Raw genomic sequence first — 13,102 nt, 5'->3', positions numbered from 1 at the left:
TGTTTCTAAAAGAAACAATCATGAACAAACGACTAAAATAGAAACAAACTAAAACTAACCAAACATTACCTAATGCCCATTAATAGTATAATAATTACTTTAATAATATCATATACCATTTGATAGTATAGACGTTGGTGATTGATGTTTGATACTGTTGGACTAAGAAATTAGCAATCGATGTCATTTTTCTGAATTTATTTCTTGTCAATTTGATAGATTGCAATTGTTAAATATGATAACGTTGTGCCTTCCAATATAGGTGGACAAACCAATGAACATTAGGTGTGGAAATTGGGAAGTGGAGAATCTATCTGTACCACAACTACAATATGCAGCTACAGATGCTTATGCTTCTTGGTACCTTTATGAGGTAAGTGACTATTTGTTGTCTAATATAATTTGTTTATCTGCATTCATCTTCATCATTAGTTAAGAATACATCAACAGTTTTTGCTGTCTTTATGAGATATCACAAAAATAAATTGACTTGATGGTATGCCAAGACCTGAAATGTCCATATTGTATGTTATTTCTAAGATAAGTAGTAGCAATGAAAATCCCTAGTACCAAGAAGGCTACACCTGGGCTTTGGTTTGAACAGTTTTTAGTGAGATATCAGAAAAATAAATTGATTTCTTGGTATGGCAAAACCTGAAGTATCCATATTGTATGGTATTTTAAAGATAAGTAGCCTCATGGACGTTAAAAGATCGATCTATCTATCTATCTAATTAGGAGAACACTAATGCAAAGAAGACTACAATTGGGCTTTGGTTAGAACAGTTTTTGGTGTCTTTATGAGAAATCACAAAAATAAATTGATTTCTTGGTATGACAAAATTCTGAAACGTTCGTACTTTACAGCATTTCTAAGATTAGTAGTAATGAGAATCCCGGGTACCTTGCCGTGGGAAAACTAAGATGTGAGATGAATTGAATGAAAAAATGTTAAGATATATCAAAATGTTGATTGAACATAGATGACCAAAATTGCTGTTCTGATCGAATTGACAAGTCTATATGAATAGAAAGAAACAAGCTTTAGCATCGAAGGGCAAGAGAACAAAGGATCAAACTTGGAGTCTCCAACACCAAATTCTTTCATTCTACCACTCAAAACAAAAAGTACTAAAAAAAAATCCAAAGATTGCAAAATTCATCTTGGGATTATATCACCTTTCAAGCGGACATCTAGAAATATGCCACATAATCTGTCCATCAAAATCTTTTTGAGCCTCCTCATTCAGTTTACAAACACTTTTTCAGCACATCCTCAAACGAGTCTTAAAAACTGAAATGCAGATTTCATACAGCCTGTCACAAGGGAAGATTTGAAAAAACTGTTTTTTTTGGAAAAGTCCACAGAATTAGATGGTTTTACTGCTTTGTTTTACCAACAATCATAGAACATAACTAAGTGTGACTTATCCATTGTGGTAGAAGAATCAAGCAAAAATAAACTATTGTACAAACAAATTAATAGTACTATTCTAGTTGTTATCCCCAAGGCTGCTCAAATTCACAAGATCAAAATACATAGACCAAATTGCTTATGCGATATGTTTGACAAGATAGTATCTCTAGCAATTGCAGAACACTTCATAATTATAATCAAGCTAGTCTTTGAGGAGCAATGTTCATTTCTGCCAAGAAAGTAGATCATAGATATCATTATTGTTGCTCAAAAAACTCTATTGTCATGTCCCTTTTTCAGAATTAAAAGAATTAAATAGGACTCATAGGCTATTCTTTATTTCTCATAGGCTAAGGGATTAAATAAAGGAAATAATCTAATACTAATAGTTCAAGTTAGGCCTAGTCAATTCATTTCAAAAGGATAACTTAAATATTATTATTATATTAGTGGCCGTCTAAATGAGACTCTATATGTCCTATATAATATTTAATTAGAAAATAGTTCTTAAACTCTTCGAGGGAAAAGTAAATTCAAATTGGGGCTGTAAAATACAGCTATAAAAGAAAGTCATTTTCTCAAAGCATTGCATTTCTCTTCTGAGGATGAAAACAATTGGTGTGCCGAGATTAGGAAAACAAAAACTTTTTTGGTTTCCATCATTGGATTTGGGCTAAAACGTTTGCAGCGCTTCCAATTGTTGATCAGTCATTTAGAAGATTTGTTGGTGGAAAGTGATTTATTTACCCTTGCATCGTTGTTAACCTTATCAACTAATGCTACAATGCTGTTACACTACATTTGTGCTGATTATTGAGATTTATTACAAAACATTATCATAATGTAAAGAGTTACTTGTTTATGTTGAAAGGGAATTGTACGAAAGCCTGCTATTTGATACTTGGCATCATCACCAAGCTCAATTGAACTCTAGAGTTATGTTCTTTTAAATTGGTAAAACACTGTTGGGCTGATGTCATATGTCTAGATGCTTGGAATTGTGCTGGTAGAAAGATAAGATACCATTGAGAAATCTTTCTCAAATTTGGCAGCAAACCTGATCATTGGGATTTCTATAGAGGCTGCCACTTCTACCATTGCTGCCCTTTGACCTTCTTCTTGTCTAGACACTTTGACAGATAATGATTGAATTTATGACAAATGAAGCATATGATTTTAGTCAAGTCCTTCCTTGGCTGTGAGGATGAATCCTCATCTTTTCTTTTACCCCCACCAGGCCCATTTCCTTACTTTTCTTCATTTGTTCAAAGAGGGCTAAATTATTTTTACCACCCTTACCTATTTTTGAGTCCATTTGAGTTACCTCTTGGATAGAGTTATCCCATAGTCTTTAGAAGAAGAAAGATTCTCTTGGGCACAAAGGCTTCTGCTTCTACTATTGCTTCCCTTTGTCCTCCTTCTTGTCTAGACACTTCAATGCATAATGAACGGATTTATGACAAACGAAGCACATTATTTTACTCTAATTCTTTCTTGGCTGTGAGGATGAATCCTCATCTTTTCTTTCACCCTTACTGGACCATTTTCCTTTACTTTTCTTCGTTTTTCCAAAGAGGGCTAATTTATTGTCTTTCTAAAGAAGGAAGGTTCTCTTGGGCACAAATACCTTGTACAAATGCTTGCCATGAAGATGAAAAAGCATTCAACACTAAGTTCGCTAGCTATGTGTTTTCAACCTTCTTCCCAATTGCTGCAAGTTGGTCACAAAGTTGTGTAACCTTCATCAGGTAATTGGTAATTGAATTTGATTTAGTCATCTCTATGGATTTGACTTTGTTTCACAATATGATTTTCTTGTTTATATTCTCACTTTGGTAAAGATTGATCAGAGCATCAAAAGTCTCATTGGTTGTTTTCTTTTCAGAGAAATGAGGAATTAATTGATCCCTTACCCCATCCATGATAAAAAATCTTCTTGGTTGTTTTATGAGTTGCCAACTGCTGCGAATTTATGGGTGGTTGCACTTCATATTTTATGATATCCCAAAGATCATTCTCTTACAACAATAGTCACCCTGACTTTTCAAGGGAGGAAAGTTAATGCACCTTCCAATTTATCCTCAAATTTGAGGCAAGTTGTTGCCATTATTTTTTTTCTGTCATTAAACTCCAGATCTAGAAAATAAACTGCTCAAAAGATTTAAAATAAATAATTGTAAAATTTTCCCTAGCCATCGATTTGTGAACCCTAGCCAATTGGGTTTATGTGCCTTGAAAATGTGCTAAACCTTAGCTGTTGTGGACTGCAAAAAAAATAAAAATAATTGTTTTCCATCGCTAGTTTGAAATCCCTAGCTGTGAGCTGCAAAAAAATCTGTATTTTTGATTTGTTTTTTGGTGTGATTTTAGGAGAAAAAATTGTTTTTTTATAGATATACAACTGTTGCAATTTTTTTGGATAATTAGCTGTGATTTTTGATAAAAAATCTATTTGGTTTCTCACCTTCCATGGTATCAAGATTATCAAATAAATAATGGCGTGTGATTTACATCAAATCCCTAGTTGCAATCTTTCCTTGTAGATAACCCATGATTTTTTTTCTTAAAAAATGATGCGATTTCTAGCAGAAAAAAACAATGCGATTTTGCTCAAAAATATCATATGTTTTTCCTTAAAAAATTTGGCATCAGTCTGCAAATTCTTCTTGCTCCTTGCTCTGATACCATAAAATGTTTCAAACAAGGTAATTGAAGTCTTGTTGTTCTATAACTGAAAATTATATTTCAACACTGCATCAATTTCATAGCAGTTGAAATTTCAATTATGAAAGCGTAAAACAAATACGTAGATAATTACACCTTCAAACCAACTTTTCGTTCCTTTGGAAAACTTACAAAATCTCTACAAACTGTTCACCACAGCTGCATGATAATTTATCACTGTATATTCTTCTTCTATCTTCCACTTATCTTTATAATATTTAGCAAAAATCTAATTTTCAAAAAGCTCTTTGTTTCTTGTAAGAGATGGTTTCAAGATAAGTCTAAATCATTAATGTATATCTATACTGTATTAGACTTAATTAGCTCAATAAAAGACTTTCACTTTTTTCTCAAGTTGAAATGCAAAATAGAATAACTCAAATCACTTCCAACATGTTCACATTGAACTTGTGTGGAAGTTCCTATGTGGGCTAAAAATTCAACACGTACTAAATGTTAGAATGTTGAACCAAGGTCGATATAGGTGCCGATTTCTTTGGCATCACAACTGGGGTTAAGATAGGGAGATTGTGAGGGCACAGGTCAAGGACAATTGTTCCTTAAAGGATAGCTCATCTTGCTCATCTTGAGGTGATCATTGAAATCATAAATCGATGGTCTACTCACAGATAAGCTTCTTGGTGTGATAGAAGTTAGAGAGCATGTTTTGTCTAGAAAAACATTTGGTTGTATCATAAGGTTAGCCAACTTTCACCAATATTGTGCATGTGATAGATGCTTGGAGCTAACTACTATATCCTAGGGTTTTTTTGGCTTTTGCCAGTAGTAAGTGATGGGTACTGGTAGCTGCCCCAGACTAGGGTGGACCAACTTTTGTTAGTAGCATGCATATGATAGATGTAAGGATCTACTCACTCAATAGGTTTGGATAGCTATGGAATTATTATTTAATGGCCACATGCTGTGTGTTGCTACTCATGCTTTTTGTCGGTGGTCATGACAAGTAGTATGGGGTGCTTATCTTGTCATCATAGCTGGTTATGAAATAGGATAAGGATGAATCCATGTAGTATGGGATACATTAGTTTTCCTTTTTCTTGTTGTCATCTTATTATAAAGAACTTATGTATAAGTGAACCAAATAATGGGAAGATGCATGCAATAGGGTAGCATCCTCTTCATAATGCTAATTGGTCAGTCTGTGGTTTTGTGTTTAGACATTGTTTTAACATCTATTTGGGATGTATTTGTTATTATACTTTGGTACATGGGTTAATTTTGTAGGTATAAGCTCAATTAATGGTTGTGATTTAAAAGAGAGGCTGGAGATCTAATCCCATATGTGTGGATGAAGTCTTTCTATGTTTGTTGTGTGAACTACATAGCCTCTGATTCTTGGAAAGGGATACATAAGCAGGGCCATTTCAAATGATCCGTTTGGGAATAGGTCTGGGTCTGGGTTTTGTCATGATATGGAGAGGTTAATCTATTTAGTGCAAAAATGTGAGGTTGTGACATAGAGTTGCTCCCACTTCTTAATTGGAAAGAAGTTGCTTAGTCGATTAAGATGGTACTTGAGATGTAATGAAATTGGTTTAAAAACAAGTAAATTTAGTAGTAAACGACAGTGGTTATTATAGAGGTTTATATATAGATGCAGCGAACCTCGTCATTCCACAACCAAAATTGGTTCCAAAGTCTGTATCTAAAGGAGAAAAATGAGAAAATATGCAAGCCAACCCAGAACCAAAACATCTACCATGAAGGTTTCTCTGAATGGTGAGCACGAAGGACACCTAATTCTGCAGCAAATTCAAGGAAATCCTTAGCCTCAAGGATTGAATCTCACTGAGATTATGAAAGGCACTTTAGCTATCAATTCTAAGCATAGTTCCCCTTGTGTCCACACTCCCTTGAGCCCTCCCTTATCTGCACACATTGTAACAAGTGCTGATTTTGCTTAATTTTTCCCCCCCTCATCCCACCTTAACCAGGTTTGTAGTTAGCCGTGTGCAATAGAACATGCTAAAACAGCCCTACTTTAGCCTTTTTCATCGGCCCATGATCTCTTCCTCCAGTGCAACCTGAACATAATAAACTCCCATGGTGTTCCCAGGGCGTGGACGTTAGCCCAACAATTTCACCCCTAAGTGAAGCTCATCCATTCTACCTGAATTCTCTCCCCTTCTCTGCTCTTTTTTAAGCTCCATAAAAGAGCTGAAAGCAGTACATAAACTGCTGGAGGACATAGGATGAAGTCCTCTGTTGCGCCTTATGGCTTAAAACATTCCAAAAATATAGAAAAAAAGAATGACTGGATGGAAAAGTTAAGCGGTGTAGTGGAGCAGCATGAGAAATTTCTTGATACCATTAATGGGATAATATTTCTTGAATCTGCAAAGAGAAAAATTGCTACAATTGTCTGGAAACACTCCGATTTCACTCCTGCTGTAAAGTATGTGGCACTCAAGTGGAAAACTCAACAGATGCAAGTGTTATTTGGTTAAGGACAAAAGTCTTATGCAAACCTGATACCTCCACCTCTGCTGCATGAAACTCAACACACTGCAAGAGGGCAATCACCCTCACTCGTCCTGTTAGATCTTTTTCAAACTATGATCTTTGTGCACATATATACAATACAATATTACAAATGCTGGTTATTTTGTTTATCTATGCATGAAAAGAAAACTGCTGCCCACTAGTTTCTGTTTTTTGAGAAAACAGGAATGTTTTTCTTGCTTTTTGTTCTCTGTTGAAAAAGGCTCATTGAATGTATCTTACGAATTGAATTCTAGTATGAAATCTTGGTTTTGCCTTGGAAAAAATGGCGGCCATTTTGCAGTCACCTTGTATATATAAAATGCATTTTGCAAAATAAAAATAACAAGCTCTCGCTTCACAGTATATGTTATATCCCACGATAGGCAGATTATTAGTTTGTTTCTTGTCAGGCTTTCAATGGGTATCATTATTCTTATCATAAATCAACCCTTTATTGAATAATAGTGTTAGGAAGAGCCATTCAATTTTTTGTAGCTGTGTCAAAATGCATCCAACTTCTGAGGTGGAAAGATATAGATAGTGTATTTCTAGAACATTGAGGGTAGAATAATACTTAGACATATGTATACATTTACAAAGTTCAGGGTACACTTTATTCTATGATGGCTCTGCATGGGAACTCCAGTGTAACCAAAAAACCTATATGCTTACAGTACAAATGAAGACTATAACCAAACAATCTCAAAATGATTAACAAATATCAATGTTCATTACCGCAAAGACATTGGTAATTTGGGACTTCAATGAAGTTGTGTCCAATAAGACTTGAGAAAAAATCATAATTAGAACTACAAAGACTATCAACAGATAATTATTCATAGGAGAGAAATCTTAAAATTTATCAATGGACATTTTGTAGGTGTCAACCACTAGGGGATGATTTACAGGTATTCTATACTAGGAAATTTCCCAGGGAATAGCTTATAGGTGTCAGGCGACACGGGTCTGTATTTATGTGTCAACCAACCAATCTGTGATCAAGCATTATCATGGGATGAAATGCCACGCCTGTAAGAATGCAATCTTGAGGAGCAACAAAGCAATTGAAAGTACCCCAAAGGAGAGAAACCAAACAAGGAGTGAAGGGGATGGGACAGAACCATTAAATACTCAGCAGAATCAGAGAGCAAAATTAGCATGTATGAAATATATGCAAGTCAAGTCTATTGGATGGCAATTTGAAGAAATATTGAAACTTTCAACTTGAGATGTTGTTAATGACCATTATGGAATTGCTGTCAAACCTGCATGTCATCAGTATTAGGAACAAGAATGCACTTTCAAAATCTGATGTGTATGATAACAGAAATATGCTAATCATGTCTATTTCATGATATCATGTAGAAAAAACAACACTTTCAAATTAAGAAATTGTAAATAACCATTGCTCTACATTGCTGGAATCACAAGGTTGGTTATGCCTACCGTATGGAGTTATTGGACCATCAGAGTGAATAAAACATTAATCAAAGGTATGATTAACCTATTTCAGCTTGTTCATCGGTTATCAACTTATTCGTCATTGACAATGACGGGAACTAGCGTCCAAGTCATTCATTTCAGTAATGTTGGTCTCAACTAGATTGAAATTATTCAATTCATTATGGAGGATACAACTGCTTGTATGTTGAAATCTCAAGGTATTAAATAAGAAGTATAATTATGAAGAATCTTAATGTGGATATAGGCGATAACAAATAATTGAAATTTTAAATTTGCATTCAATATGTCATCCGTGAATGTTATTGTAAAATTATGGAGTTTTTTTGAATCAGAGCAAATGAATAATTGTAGACTACCACAAGGCAGGCGAGAAAATCGCCCATCTATAACTTGTAGTTGTGATTGATGTAAAAGAACTCTCTTCCCTAAATTGCATGGTTAAATTTTCTTGGAGTACGCGCTCACATCCACAAAATGAAAATGAAGTATACCTCAACCACAATAGCATCATCTTGCTTAAAATTTTCTTCAGAAGAAAATACATTAGCTTGCCTTTCCTTAATGCTTTCGAAAAACAAAAAGTATATCTTCATAGAAATTATATATTCATACCCCTGAACACTGCTTTTTCTTTTTCAATGGCTTGCTGTATGGGTGCTTCTTCCACTGCGCTTCTATTCCTCTTATGATACTTAATAAAACAGCTTTAGAGGCATCACCCGTTGTTGCACGCCGACAGCATGGCAGTTAAGTGTAGCACAGTTCCCTTGTTATTTGTTGGCGCTCATATGCACATATGCTGAAGTAGCCAGCATAACTAATTTTTGTAGGCATTTTCACAGCTGTTCTCATATGAGGAATCTTCTACATGCTTTTGTATGCTTGTGCATATGCTGAAGTAGCCAGCATGACTAATTTTTGTAGGCATTTTCACAGCTGTTCTCATATGAGGAATCTTCTACATGCTTGTGCTTGTGCTTGATTTGTGCACGATTCCAGTTGTGCTTTGTATGCTTTGACGTGCGCTTTGGATTACTAGTGGTTGCTATCTATTTTGTATCTCCTTGTGTGTATCCTCTTCTGTCTGAGTGTTTTTTCTATTTCCTACTAGTGTACTTAATCTCTACACGACCACAACCATGTCCTCTCATAAATGTAACGTTAATGGCATATCCCTATGTTCCTTTTTATTTATATTCCTTTTTATTTGTGTTTCTTCCAAATATGAGTGCATGTGTATTTTTAGTATCATTTTTATATTCCACTTATTATTGGTCACTCTGAATATTGACAGGTACTGAAATCTTTACCAGATGTCATAATGGCGAATTCCAAGGAAGAAGAAAATCATTAGAGTTGTAAGCATGGCACGTTGAGCTATATCAATTTTTAACGCTCCTTGTATTCAATGACATTTAAATGGGGAGGCGCGGATGTTTTTGTAGAGTGTATTTCCTTATTTACTCTCAATATCATATTCTTCTCGGGGATTTTTTTCATGCCTCTTGAAAATTGGGGTCGACTTCAGGAATTGTTTTCCACCAACCTTGCTGTCGAGATACTCTTTATGTCAGTCCTTGCTCTTTTAATATTTAAGAAAAGTTTCAATGCTAGTACACATGCGCATCTCTATCATTGAAGTTTTAATTTCAATAATTCTCTTTGGGGCAACATTGTCGCTTTTCTGAGAAATAATAAAATGAAGTCGGATCTGCAAAGGTATACTGGTGTAGTCGCTTTGAATTCAAGGAACAAGAAGATATATTGCTATTAGAGCTCGGGACTTGTGGTCTATATTTTTTTGGCAAGGAGGCTAAGTTAAACTATGGGTCTCTTTGCAAAGAGACCGTAATTGCTTTTTCTTATATGTAATACAATTATGTGGCGAGGTCCGCTCTTTCCTACCGGCGTCCGCATTGAGCGGAGATTGTAATATTTTCTATCAATAAAATACGGCTAAAGCCTTTTTATCGAAAAAAAAAATAAAAAAATAATGTGACGAGGTGTTTTTGGTTTAGGCATCGGTGGAGGATTCCCTCTTTCTTCATGTACAGAGGAACTAGATAATGGTGTGTCTTGTGTGTTGGACTATCTTTCAAAGAAGGAAGAGAGGCCTTAATGTGGGAATGGGATTGAAGGAAGAGAGGTCTTAATCTGATTTGGAATCCCATTTCCAGATTAAAGGGGTGCAGATTGCAAGGAAAGGGTCATGTATAGTGTAAGTTAGTTATTATCCAAATGCAGCTTGTAAAATGGCTTGGTAACCATTGGCTTTTCTTTGGTATTTCTGTTGTTTAGTTCATGGTCAGCTGCTATTCTGCCAACACTGTTGTAAATGGGTTTTAGGATCCTGTTAAAACCTATACCCTTATTAAAAGCTATGTAATAATAATAGGGAATCATGCTTTTGTTGAATGGTGCCGATATAGACTTTGTTTATTTAAATCATATGCTACCAACCCTCATATTATTTTTGACATGCTTTGATTATCAACCTATTGATTTATTGTTCTGTTTGTAAAGATAATTTCAGTTTTCCTATGAAATTTGAACGATCATATTATTGTATTGGTATGTATCACTGTAAACCTTGATGAATGTAATAAAACTAATTAGTTCGATTATCTTGATGAATGTAATTGAACTAATTAGTTCGATTATAATGTTAAATATATATATATATATATATATATATATTTTTTTTTTTTATTAAATTGTTATTGTAAAATGTACACGAAATGTTTACATCTCTATAGTTTGTATGGAGTGAAAAATAAATTTAGATGCCTTTTCCAATGTTGTATTGATGCCATGGGATTTCATTTGTAACACTCCTATAAATCTAAGGTGAACATGACCCGTCTTTGTTTATGAGAATTATATGGTGTTCATATGCATTTATAAAGTTTTATTAATGATATGATCAATATGATGAATAATGTGCTTCCATTAAAAAATGCAAGATATTAAGATCTTGATAAACATATATTTGAGTTGATTTAATCTTGTATATTAAACCCCATTGGATCCTCCTTGAAGAACTTGAGTATGGGATTGAATCCTTGAAGCACTATCAAGCAAATTTTGAATGCGATTGAATTGTTGAAGCATTATCTAGTGATTCTCGATTTTAAAAGATACTATCCCTTATCCGACATAATATAACCGTGAAGACAAGGCAATATATACATAAAACTAACACGTTGCTTTTAATTGATAAAGAAATAATCTGTAATTCTTTTCCTTGAGTTTCCATAGAGAGTTTACTCTTGTCCAAATTTGATTTGCTCTTTTTTGTTTTGTATTTTTACAGTTAAGAGATAAATTATGATCACATTTACCTCTAAAATTTACATTGATGCAATTGAATATTCACAAAATTCTCAAGCCTTTAAAAGCAATGCAAATTTAATAATGATGGCAAATGTAATTTTAAAATAGGTATGCACATTGTATAAGGAGGATTCTTTTGCAAATCTTATATAAGTTATTTAATGTTTATGATTTAGCCCATTTCAAAGTCATTGAATCCACATTTAATTATGTCTTTTAAGAATTTTGAGTATTATATATTTTTCTTTTAAACTATGTGGTGGGAAAAAGTTTGGGATTAATGAAAATAATGATAAAATGCAATGGAATGAACAATAAAACATTAAAACATTATTAGACCATTATACCTTTGTAATCTTCTCCTTCTCCTTCGGATTGAGCCTTTGATGAAGTCAAAGATGCACCCCTTTCTTGGCTTGATTGGGTTGACTCTCTTGTTTGATGTGGACGACTCTCCAAAATTGTGCACAAGATATTGGATGATGAGATGGAATGGATGAGAAATTGGCTAAGTGATAGGTGAATGAAAATTTGGCTAGAGTTTGGATACTTGTATAGTTTTCTAGGCTCAAATTGATAGCATAAACTTAGATAACTTGGAGATGTCAAATGAAAGAGTGGAGCCTCCAATTTATAGGAGAAGGGAGGAAATGAAGGGCTAGGATTGATCCAAGATGGAGGGTCAAGATTGCATGTGAGCCCACACACGACCCAAGAGGAGATGACAAGACAAGTGTGGAGTCCAAGAGATACGCCTTAACGACATTTCTTGTTTCCACACTCCTCAAGGTTCATTGGGAAGGCTTCCCAATGCACTTAGGGAAGAGAAAATGAATAAAATATTCCTTGAGTGATGAGAAGAAAAAATAAAAAATTCCTTAAAAGAATGCTCATAGGGATTGGAGGAATAGAGGGGAACATTTAAGGAAGGTGGGTGAGTGAGGAGATAAGGAGTTGACTTTGTGGCTAATCACGAGGATTAGCCACTAGCAACTCATTAGGAGAGAGATTAGAAGAATGATTAGGTGGGATTAGGACAAATGAGATTTGTAGGAGGATTTGACTAGGAGAGAGAAGGAGTGAAGGGAATTAAAAATTAGAAGAATAATGATAAGTGAGATTAGGGGTGCTTCTAGAAGAATTCATTAGGTTAATGATGGATTAGGAAAAGGTGATTTGTAGGAATCATTTGGATCAATTAATTAATATCGATTAATTAATTAAAGAGGGGGATTTGTAGAGAATTAATTTTAGGGATTTTTAGGAGAATAAAGGTAGATTGATTTTTTAAATAAATCAATCACTAGACTATAGTGACAATATTAATTATATTTAATTAATATTGAGAAAGAATGGGGATTGACATTATTTATTTATTAATCATGCAGAGGAGATTAAATAAATAAATTAAAATAATTAATTTAAGTGTCTACACTATGAATGTGATTAGAAGAGATCTCTATTTTAATGTGACAATGTCTAAATTCGCTAATAAAAGTGTCCACATTATTAAAAAAAAATATTGACCCATTAATTGTTTATTATTTTAACATTATTATAATGGTGAATAAATGAAATTATTGTTTGATACAATAAATAATCATTTTATTAGTTTCATTAATAGATGATCTCTTAAATGAAGTGAACCTTTCACGTTGT

General features: G+C 33.9%; 1 protein-coding gene across 3 annotated transcripts in view; it reads left to right on the top strand.

The window, feature by feature from the left end:
• LOC131046638 (3'-5' exonuclease) overlaps nt 1–9,723 on the top strand; it is a 58,324-nt gene extending 48,601 nt beyond the window's left edge. For all 3 annotated transcript variants that reach the window (XM_057980416.2, XM_057980415.2, XM_057980414.2), the window contains 2 exons: nt 263–373; nt 9,405–9,723. In XM_057980416.2, coding sequence (XP_057836399.2) covers nt 263–373; nt 9,405–9,464 — 171 coding nt within the window. In that variant the 3' untranslated portion in view covers nt 9,465–9,723. The remainder of the gene's footprint in view (nt 1–262; nt 374–9,404) is intronic.
• Nucleotides 9,724–13,102: the final 3,379 nt, after the last annotated feature.

The sequence above is a fragment of the Cryptomeria japonica genome, chromosome 11 (assembly GCF_030272615.1).
Source record: "Cryptomeria japonica chromosome 11, Sugi_1.0, whole genome shotgun sequence".
Classification (NCBI taxonomy): Eukaryota; Viridiplantae; Streptophyta; class Pinopsida; order Cupressales; family Cupressaceae; genus Cryptomeria; species Cryptomeria japonica.
This window is presented reverse-complemented; position numbering and strand designations above follow the sequence as displayed.